General features: G+C 29.6%; 1 protein-coding gene and 1 long non-coding RNA gene across 4 annotated transcripts; one reads left to right on the top strand and one right to left on the bottom strand.

Annotated features, from left to right (window-relative positions):
- Positions 1–224: 224 nt before the first annotated feature.
- LOC108480500 (protein TRM32-like) lies at positions 225–2,998 on the top strand. Of its 3 annotated transcripts, none has more exons than XM_017783517.2 (4): positions 225–385; positions 521–808; positions 1,172–1,257; positions 1,326–2,998. In XM_017783517.2, exons 2-4 carry the CDS (start codon positions 652–654, stop codon positions 2,643–2,645), a joined length of 1,563 nt encoding a protein of 520 aa, XP_017639006.1. In that variant the 5' UTR covers positions 225–385; positions 521–651; the 3' UTR covers positions 2,646–2,998. The 3 variants fall into 3 exon arrangements, with proteins under 3 accessions (XP_017639006.1, XP_017639007.1, XP_052883341.1); XM_017783518.2 differs by having other exon boundaries at positions 596–808; XM_053027381.1 differs by having other exon boundaries at positions 596–808; positions 1,172–1,242.
- A 6,553-nt stretch (positions 2,999–9,551) lies between these two features.
- On the bottom strand, positions 9,552–10,896 carry LOC108480684 (uncharacterized). Its single transcript, XR_001870666.2, has 3 exons — positions 10,689–10,896; positions 10,242–10,423; positions 9,552–10,124 (listed from the first exon to the last, which is right to left on the bottom strand). It is a non-coding gene; the product is annotated as an uncharacterized LOC108480684 (long non-coding RNA).
- Between the last annotated feature and the right edge of the window lie 501 nt (positions 10,897–11,397).

Genomic DNA, 11,397 nt, shown 5'->3' on the forward strand with positions numbered 1-11,397 from the left:
ACTATCAACCACTAGATACATCATGCATGCATAAAACAAAAGTTAAGTAAACAAAACACATCATGCCTGTATGTTTTGTAACTAAAATTAAGCGAATCATTTTGATAGGTAAAAAAGTGGGTAATCTGCAGAAAGTGGGAACTTAACATTATCTACTCTTGATTTTAATATTATTGTTATAATGGTTGGTCAGCTAATGTTATCCCATTGCTTACTTCATACACGTTTGACCCTTTTATATTAACTTTGGACTAATCTTTGCCTAAAACCAAAAACAGTGGACCAATCTTGTCCTGCCTGCTAAACTGTGTGCCTTCATATACTATTTCTTCTCTTCTTTGTTCATATGTTTATTGTTTTTTTGAGCCGTGAGTCTGCACTTCAGGTAAGCTTTTTGATGCTTTAATGCGTTTTATTTTACATTTGGTATTTATGTTATTGCTGTTTTGATGCATAAATTCATTGAAAAAACAGTTGTTTTTAATAAATATTTATCTGATGTTTCAACTTTGTTTAACAGGTATAAATATGGAAAACAATTTCCATAGCCTTCCATCTCTTGTTTCATAGTAGTAATTGAATTATTATATATCAGGTTTTACAAGAGGATTGAGGGCATTTTAAGGGATCCATTTGCTGTCGTGTTTCAATATGGGAAGGGAAATTGATAATGATGATGATGTTGAATTTGAGAGTTATCATCATCATCATCCAAGTTGCATGGGGGCCATATTTGATTATCATCATTGGTATAATGTCAAAAAGATGTTCCCATACAGAAAGTACAACTGGGGAAGACATGTCAAATGTAAGCAAAATATCAGGCTTGTCTCATCTTTTGATACTACATCAATATTTTCTTTTTGCAATTTCATCTTAGCATGTTAACACATAAACCAAATTCTTATCATCAAAATCACATATAATTCATACATAATCAAAATCACATATAATTCGTACTTAAATTATGTAGTCAAAGATTTATAGGGACTGCCATAGGACCCTTTTGGCTTTTTATATTGGCTCATTAGCAAGAAGACTTCATGTGAAGCACTCGTGTTTAGTGCATACCTCATATTCGATACTGTCACATGAGTCCGAGAGAAAATTCTCTTCTGAAGCTGCAAAATGATTGGTTTCTATGGTTTAATTTAGGCTATTTCGATTGCAGGCTGTGCAAATCCACGAACTGTTTCCATGGAACGTGAAGTCATTGAAACCCAAGGATTGTTACATGCTGAGGTTGACCACTTCCAAGTAAGTTTACATTATAGTTTTTGTTTTATCATGCAATGAAACATCAATGGAGTTACCTCATTTTACAGGTTCCACAGCAAACAAGAAAAACAAGTCTATCCATCAACAAAAGCTCAAATAAAGCCTCCACAAAGGGGTTTTCAGCAAGACCAGAATTACTGCAAATGTATTCAACCCATCATTTGGAACATTCAGGTTTCGGTTTTGGTTGGATTAATCCAATTATTCTCATCAACATGAGAACTGACACCTCTGGTATGAGCTCGACTTCATCTCCAGCAGAAGGGAAAACGTCTGATTCACCACGAACTCGATATCTGCGGTTTAGGACACTCGAGCATAAGCAGAAGGAAGTTTGGTCATTCAGAAAAGGAGAAAAAAAACAAGTTGCTGGTACTCAATCATCCCAGGAATCTGATTATCAAAAGCTGAACCGTTTCGTTATGAATCGACTCAAGGATTTTAAGCAGAGAATGAAGCAGGCCATCAAGGAAAGCAGAAAGGGTACTAACCACACCATTCAAGTTTCTATAAATGAAGATGGTACTGATCTTGATATCAACAATGGTAGACTCGATAGGATGAGCAGAACGAAGTTGATAAACAAGTCATTAGATCGATACACGGAATCTTTCAAGCATGGTGCACATAATGGACCAAAATCAATCAGTATTGGTGAAGGTATAGATAAGTTTGAACTAGTGGAAGCTGTTATAGAAGCTGAATTGCAGGAGAGCATGAGAGAAATAAATAACCATGATGATTTTAGTTCAACTTGTTTATCAATGGAAACAAATGATGAAAACATTGCTAAACCATGTGACTTAGCAATGGAGGAAACCAGTCCTCACCAAGAACAAGAGCGTGTTTGTGAAGACAATCCAAGCAGAGAACAAGAGGTTGATCTATGTTACAATTACGTTAGAGATATTCTGGAGCTATCAGGTTTACTACAAAATCAATACCTCCATCCATGGTACTCACCACACCAACCATTGAACCCTTTGCTGTTCAAGCAACTGGAGACATTGCTGCACCCTGAACTTAAACATTGCTCCATTGATGACCACCAGCTTGTTTTTGATCTAGTTAATGAGGCACTCGTGGTGATGAGTGAAAAAGCAAGTGTTCATAAATTCCCCAAGCCCTTTAACCGTGGCATTGGTTTAATGTTTAAAGGAAACGCTGTTCTTCTTCAAGAGGTGTGGAGATACGTCAGTGGGAACATGTGGTTTCAACAGGAACATGATGGGTCGTTGGATGATATTGTGGGTCTAGATATGGAGAAAGATGCTTGGATGTTCCTTCAAGGTGAAGATGACTTTGTGGCACTTGAGCTTCAAGAGTTGGTTTTCGATGGGCTTTTAGATGAACTTCTTTGTAACTGATTGAGGAGAATATGAATTCGAGCTCCTCTTAGTTTCTAATTTATGTTTTTGAAGATCTAATGATAACAATAGGAATTATAATTTTATATATATATATATATATATATAGCTTTGTTTATAGATACTCTCTGTTATATGTAAGCTGTGGCTTGTTGACGAAATCCATGTTCATGAGTAGGACAGAGTGAAAACTCGAATATGGACTATAATTTGGGGACGTTTGTTGCAATTAACAAAAGAAAATACAGGAAAAAGGAGAAGGAAAAAGATGAGGGTGCCATAATTGTCTAGCAAACTATGTAATTTAGATATAATATAATAAATTTTTTTGTCCTCCAATTTTAAAAAAAAAACAGTCATTTTAGCTCTCAATTTAATTTTTTTTTTGTCTCTTTAGTTATTGACATTGTATTTTTTGTTAAATCACTTCAAAATAGATGAAAAAGTTAAATTTTGTTAATAATTTTGTTAACTTTGCTGTATTGCATACACATGGATTACCATGTAGATGACATATCAACATTTAATTAATTTTTGCTATAATATTTGAATTAAAAGTTAATACAAATAATTGTAAAATTTAAATATATTAAAAATGTATTAAATATTAATATTAAAAAGTTTTATTAAATCTTAATATTTTAAAATATAATTATTTTAAAAATAAAATATAATTTTACATTCAATTAATTTTAATTTCAACAACTTTAGACCTTAAATGCATTAAACTAATGTAAAAATGTATATTTTTCCTAAAAATATGTATTACACATTTTTCCAATTTATTTACCAATTATAAATGAATAATATTGTCCATAATTTTAAAATTTTTATAGAGTGTCATATTTAATTATTTTATTAAATATAATTTTATATTAAATAATGTTATTAATGATAAATAATTTTTTATTTTATATAAAAATAATATTCTTAAAATGTTTTTAAATCATTTTAGGATGTTTATTTGATTTTATGTGAAAATAAATACGATTTTATAAAACTATAATAATAAAAACATTAAATACTTTCATATTATAATTAATTTAAATTTAAATTATATGCACTATCAATATGTGCACCACACGAGAATGCAAACTAGTTTTTCAAATATATTGTATTTTATGTTCTAATTGACTTTTTTTTTAAGTAACAAGATATTTATCGAATGAATTATTCAGATTGAATTTCTACAATAGAAGAAAGTGAAATATTATTGACAAAAAAGTCAAGATAAATTGTAGTTTTAGATATTTTTCACTTAATTTAAAAATTATTAATTTTTGTAATTACATACAAAATAATTTCACAATTTTATTTTTATAATAAAAATATTATTATTTTCCATAAATCTGTTTTAGAATTTTTATAAATATTTTAATAAATAATTTATTATTTAAGATAAAAAAGCTTATATGTAATAAAAAACTTAATAAAATACAAAAAATCAATTAAGCTCAAATATTAAATTCACACCCAATTAAGCTCTTGTCCTTAACAAAAAAAAAAAAACAATTAAGCTCTTAGTTTTCGTTAGAGGTGTGCATGAGCCGGGCCGGGTTCGGGTCGCGCCCACTAAAAATTTTAGGCCCATTTTCTAGGCCCAAGCCCTGCTCGGCCCGAAATATGGGCCTAAAAATTTATCCAAGCCAGGCCCGAAATAAAATTGTTAAGCCCGAGCCCGGCCCGACCCGACCCATATTAAATTTTTTTAACTTATTTCATTAAATAAAAAATTTTAAAATATATTAAATAATCAAATACATTTAAAACAAATATTAAAACAAAAAACAAATAAAAATATATTAAAACAATTTTTAAAACAATACACAAATTGAAAATATTATAAAAATTAATTATATTAAAATTAAAATTAAAATATAAATATGATTAAAAATAAAAATATATATATATTTAGTATATAATTCAGGCGAGGCCGGGCTCTCGGGCCAAAAAAATTTACTCGAGCCCGATCCATTTTCTAAACGGGCCTTTTTTTTGCCCAAACCCATATTTCTGGCCTATATTTTTACCCGAGCCCTCCCATTTTTTGGGCGGGCCTTCGGGCCGGGCCTCATTAGCCCGGCCCATGCACACCTCTAGTTTTCGTCATTGACCATGTTGACCGTTAAAATAAATTGATAGAACAATCAAATGGTGACACATGTCAACTTGTGGTTTAATATAATATTTTTATAAAATATTAAAAATCAAAATAATATTAAAAATAAAAAATATATAAACTTGAAAAAATTATAAAATTTAAAAACTTATCAATATTATTAAAATATATAATTTTATAAAATTAATAAAGTATTTTAAAATATTTAAAATTTTATTAAAACGTATAAAATATTAAAAATTATAAAACCATAAAATATTAAAATTTTATAAAAGTATAAAAATATTAAAATCATAAAAATAATTATTAAAAATATTAAAATTGATATAAAAATATAAATAAAAAATCATGAAAGCTTATAAATTTTATAAAATCATAAAATAAAGGGTTCACACATATGGTTCTCACACATATTAATTCACATACTATATAACATGGGTGTTCGCATATTATGTCATTGAATAGAACATGAGGGTTTGCATACTATGTCATTCTATATAACGTGGGGGTTCGCATTCTATGTCATATTATATAACACGGGATTCACATACTATGTCATTCTATATAACATGAGGGTTGGGTTCGCATACTATATCATACTACATAGCATGAGGGTTTGCTTAACAGATCTCATAGGGTTCGCAGGTTTATTTATCATACTATAAATTTTTTTGGATAAAGGAATCGACAATCTATTGGGAGGAGAGGGACAGATTTGAAAACCTTGAAATCCTTGATTGAATAAAGTAGTTTTGACAATGAAGAAGAAGAGAGAATTCTTGAGAGTTTTTCTTGAATTTTTTTTTCTATATATGAGTTTTAGGTTTTGAAAAGATTGACTATTTAGGGTCCGTTTGTTTATATGTAAAAGGTTTTATGGAAAATATTTTCTGCATTTTCCTGTGTTTGTTTTCACAAAAAATGGTTTGGTCAACGGAAAATGACTTACAAGTCAAAGTAAAATAAGTCATTTTTCTTGTAAAATGACTTGCACTTTTGAAAAGCGTAAGTCATTTTCCAGAAAAGAGTTCATCTATAGATAATTTTATTTTTTTAGAAAAATTAACTTAAATCAAGCTTAATATTATTATATTAATAAAAAATTTATTTTATTTTTAAAAATATTTAAAATATTATATTTTTCAATATTATTAAACATACATATTTAATTATTTATATTTAGTCGATAATAAATTATTAATATAATAAATATAATTTATTATTTTAATAAATTATTTAATATTTCAATTTTATTTAATAATAAATTTTAAAAATAATAATTTTAAATAATATTATTCACAAATTATTGAAAATATTCAATATTAACATTTTAATAATAAATATTTATTACAATTATAAATATATTAATAATAAATGTTTTGTAGTATAAAGGTTAAAATATGTCATAAGTCTATATACACTTCACTGATTTGTAATTTAGTCTTTGTACTTTTATTTTCAAGAATTTAGTCCCTTTACTTTTCAAATTTGAAAATCAAGTCCAACTGTTGACATCGTTAATTTTTTGTGTCAATTTTGTTGATGTCACATTTTAAATAAAATACTCACTTTTAGTCATGTAATTAAAAATGATATTGTAATGAATCAATTTAACATAATATTTTTAATATACATAAAAACAATGTAAAATATAAAATTATAGATAAAAATAAATTCAATTAAACAAAGCAAAAATAAGAAAATCTCAAATGTATGCTTGTTTAATTGAAAACAACTTTATGAAATATTTTAAGAAATCTACCAAACAACGTAAAATATAAATTATTTTCCGAAATCATTTTCCGAAGTAATTTTCAAATGAAACAAACGAAGCCTTATAAAACTTTCTTTTCCTATTTGAAATAGGCTTAAGTACTCATTTAGAATTAAGATTGATTTAAATTTAAAAAAAAACAGTTTTTTTTAGTTTAGGTTAATTTGAAAATTCAATACTTATGAGGTAAAAATAAGAAAATAAAATATTTTGATTCAACCAATAAACTAATCTTTATCGTAAGTCTTGAAGAAAATGTTTTTAAGGGTTATGGCCAAGCATCAATGGAATTTAAAAAAAATCAACAAAGCTGTGATTAAGAGAGTTCAAACCTAGAACCTTTAGCTTGCTTAATATCTTACCATTAAGTATCAACAATAATTTTTAAGGCAATTTAAGTTCACTTACCCTAATTTTTTTATGCATTAAAAATTTAAAATTTACCCTTCTTTGGGATATGACATTATTAGATTTTTTTTATATATTTATAATTTTATAATTTTTTATTGTCTAAAAGTACATAATTAGTACTTGAACATTTTTTTGGACAACTTATGTTATGTTACCTAAGTTGATACCTCTACACTCACATCGTTAATTTGTAATGACATGGTATTGATAACCAATTCGACGGTGACATGTCGCAGTTTCTCAGTAAGCTAAATGACGAGCATAGATTAAAAAGTTAAAAAATCTTTTAAAATAAACAAATTAATAGAAAATATAAATTTTTTCACATTAGAATGAACTTGGACAATAAATTGCCCGGGTACATCTGAATTTGGACACCCATATGTCTAGAATTATTCTAGATGTATTTTCAATAAATTTATATAAATTTAATTTTTACACAATACCAATTTTTAAGTTATTATTATTTTCAATATATAAAATATAAAATATAGAATTATAAAAATATAAAAATACATACAAATAAAAATTATAAAAATGTTTAATATTATAATATATAATATATAAATTAAAAAGTAAAAAAAATTAAAAAGTTATAAAAGTTAAAAAAAATTAAAAACTTATAAAAGTATATACAAATATATAAAATAACTAAGGAGAATGAAAGAAATGATGGAAACTTGTCTGAACTCATAGATACTAAAATCCAACGTAATTTTGAGACTGAAAAAGATGAGCGCTATTGGGAATAGAGGGCACGAGTTAACTGGTTGAAGAATGGAGATAAGAATACAGCTTTTTTTCACAAGCAGGCTACTCAGAAAAGACATAAGAATTTTATTAGTAGAATGCAATTTGATGATGGCAGAGACACAAAAGATATCGTGGAAATGGAGAGAATAGCCAGATTGTATTTTCAACAATTGTTTTATGTTGGAAGGAGGGGTAATTTTGATCATATTTTGGCAGGAATTATTCGTTGCATCTTGGATGAAGATAACTTAAGGTTGAAAGCAAGGTATACAACAGAAGAGATTCGTGAGGCACTAGCAGAGTTGCGTCCAACAAAAGCCCCAGGTGAGGATGGATTTCCGGCGTTGTTTTATAAAAAATGTTGGCCAATTATTGGGGAATAAGTTACCTCATTTTGTCTTGCTAAACTGAATGGAGGTATGGATATTAGTTTAATAAACAAAACAAATATTGTGTTAATTCCAAAAGTCCCCAATCCTTTGAATATTACCTACTTTAGGCCAATCAGTTTATGTAATGTGCTTTATAAACTATTGGCTAAAGTTATTGCTAATCGTCTTCGTCATGTGATGAATAAATGTATTGATCTAGCTCAAAGTGCCTTTGTACCGGGGAGACTTACTTGTGATAATGTTCTATTGGCATATGAAATTCTCCATACTTTGAAGAATAAAAGAGTGGGGAAGAAAGGGTTTATGACGGTGAAATTAGATATGAGTAAAGCGTATGACAGGGTTGAATGGAGTTTTGTTGAAAAAATTATGAAGAAACTAGGTTTTGATGCAGAATGGGTTGATGTGTTAATGAAATGTGTAACCATAGTGTCATATTTAGTGGGTTTTAATGGTGTTATTGGAGAAAATTTTGTCCCCTCTAGAGGTTTTAGACAAGGTGACCCTTTGAGCCCGTTCCTATTCCTATTCTGTGGAGAAGGGTTATCTAGTCTTATGAGATTAGCCACAGAAGGAAATTTAATTCGAGGAGTAAAGGCTAGTAGAAGTGGGCCACAGATCTCGCATTTGATTTTTGTGGATGATTGTATTTTGTTTGGGGAGGCCATAGAGAGATGAGCAAATTCATTGAAAAGGATATTATATGAATATGAATTCGGTTCTAGTCAATGCGTTAATTTCACGAAATCTATAATTTTTTTCAATACCAATACGCAGGAAGAGGAGAAAAGGGTAATAACTAGGGTGCTTGGAGTTCGCAGCTCTAATGATCTAGAAAGATATTTAGGTTTACGAAATTTGGTGGGTAGAAGGAAGAAAGTAGGTTTCCAGATTTTGAAGGATAGATTAAAGCAAATAATTGATAATTGGAACATTAAGTATCTTTCTTAAGGAGGTAAGGAGGTCTTTATCAAAGTTGTTTTACAATCCATTCCAACCTATTCTATGGCTTGCTTTTGCTTCTTAAGTCTTTATGCAACGAGTTGAGGGTATAATAGCTAAATTTTGGTGGCAAAAAAATCGGGGGAAAAAAGGAATCCACTGGTGTGCTTTGAAGGATATTTGTGTATCAAAAGATGCAGGTGGACTTGGTTTTCGAAAACTTGATAAATTCAATATAGCATTATTAGCTAAACAAGGTTGGCATTTTATTAACTATCCGAATTCTTTGTTAGCCCGTGTTTTGAAAGCTAAATACTATCCAAATGCGTGTTTTTTAACTGCCCTACTAGGGAACTTACCTTCACTTACCTGGAGGAGCATCTGGTTGGCAAAATGAGTGATAGAAGGAGGGCTATGTTGGAGGGTAGGCAAGGGGATCAAATTTCTGTTTGGACGGACATCTGGATTTCGGGCAATGAAGAAGATAGATTGCAGTGCCAACACAGAAATGATGATTTTGTATTAGTATCGGATTTGATAGATGAAGTTAACAGAACATGGAAAGCAGACTTAATTGACAATACATTCAGAGCGGATTTAACTAGAAAGATCAAGCAGATTCCTTTGGTGAGTGTAGTATAGCGCATGAAGACTTCCAAGTCTGGAAAGGAGAGCCTTCTGGTTATTTTTCTGTTCGAAGCGCCTACAAACTATTACAGGAGGCTACTCTAAATCCTATTATTATACAGACCGAAACTAAAAGTTTTTCAAAAAGCTATAGAATTTACAAATGCCCTCGAAAGTTAAAATTACAATCTAGAGGATATCTTGGAATTACATTCCAACTTTTGTTAATCTGAAGCAAAGACAAGTTGCTTCTGATGCTCGTTGTTCCCAATGTAAACAGGTGGAGGAGGACTGTAACCATGTCTTCCGTAGCTGCCCTACAACGATAGAAGTATGGAGATTTTTAAAGCTTTCTTGGGTACTGCAAAACAACACTGATAGTGTATGGAGTTGGTTAACCTGGGTATTCAGTCAAAGAACAAACGAACAGAGTCGCCTTTTTATTGTGGGCTTTGGTTAATCTGGGCAAGCCGAAATAAGTTAATTTACGAAAATAAACACTCAAGAAGCAGAAGCATTTCATCACAAGTTCTAAATTATATGTCAGAATTAAGAGGAGTTAAGGAGAAAAAACTTACCTTAGATGCTAGCATGGTTCCTAAGTCTATTGAAAGAAGACTATCTGTGGCGATTTATTTCGATGTGGCTTTTGACCAACAACTTTCAAGATCTGCTTCGTGGTTAGTTGTTCGAAACGAAGAGGGGGAAATATTGGCCTCCAAATTAGTCATCCATTCCAATATTGCAACTCCATTTGCGGCTGAAGCACATGCAGGGTTACAAGCTTCATTATTAGGAATTTCTATGGGGTTTAATGTTTTGCAAGTAATAGGAGACTCAAGAATAGTTATTTCAAAATGCCAAAGTTCAGAACATGTGAGATCGGTGATCGGAGCTATCATTCGAGACATTCAGAATACAAAAAGCCATTTCCAAAATCTCAAATTTCTTTTGTTCCTAGATAAGAAAACATACTTGCTCATTTTGTTGCAGTAAAGGCTTTAAAGAAGGGGGAAGGTCATTACCTGGTCGGAGATATTCCCAGATTCGTCCATTGCGCTATGGAGAGGAAGCGTCCAAGGCATCCAGACTGAAAGAAAATAGTGGTTTTGAATATGTAGCAGAAGACTAAAAGATTTGTGGAAATCTGCTACCATTAAGGCTAAGTCGGTGATGGGAAATGAAATGACTTTATGGAGGCCAGCTGTTTTGTCGACTGAAATTTGAACAGATTTTCATTTTATTTTTTATTTATTTGAATAGGGTTCTTTTATCTGTTTGCTTTTGTTTTAGGATTTGGGCCAACCGGTGTGTGGCCTGGTTCCCATACAGGTTTTCAGGCCTGCTTTAGTGGGCCTTAAGCTGACTTTGTGGATATTATGTTGTTTGGACACGTTCTTTTATTATAATATTCAGTCGATTTCTTCAAAAAAACTAAAAAGCACGGCTACAATGAATCCTGATAAATAGTTGTTTAGATGCATTTGAATCTAGATAATCATTTATCTAGGATTATTTTTATATAAAAACTTTTTATATTTTTATTAATTTATATATTTTATTTTTAATTTATATATATATTTTAATTTCAAAATAATAATACAAATAACATGATATTTTGTAAAAAAATTAAAAAAATATATAAACTTATTGAAAATACATCTAGAATGAATAAAGACAAATAGATATCTAAATTCAGATATATTTGGACAACCATTTGTTTAGATTCATTCT

Source organism: Gossypium arboreum, chromosome 1, assembly GCF_025698485.1.
Source record: "Gossypium arboreum isolate Shixiya-1 chromosome 1, ASM2569848v2, whole genome shotgun sequence".
NCBI lineage: Eukaryota > Viridiplantae > Streptophyta > Magnoliopsida > Malvales > Malvaceae > Gossypium > Gossypium arboreum.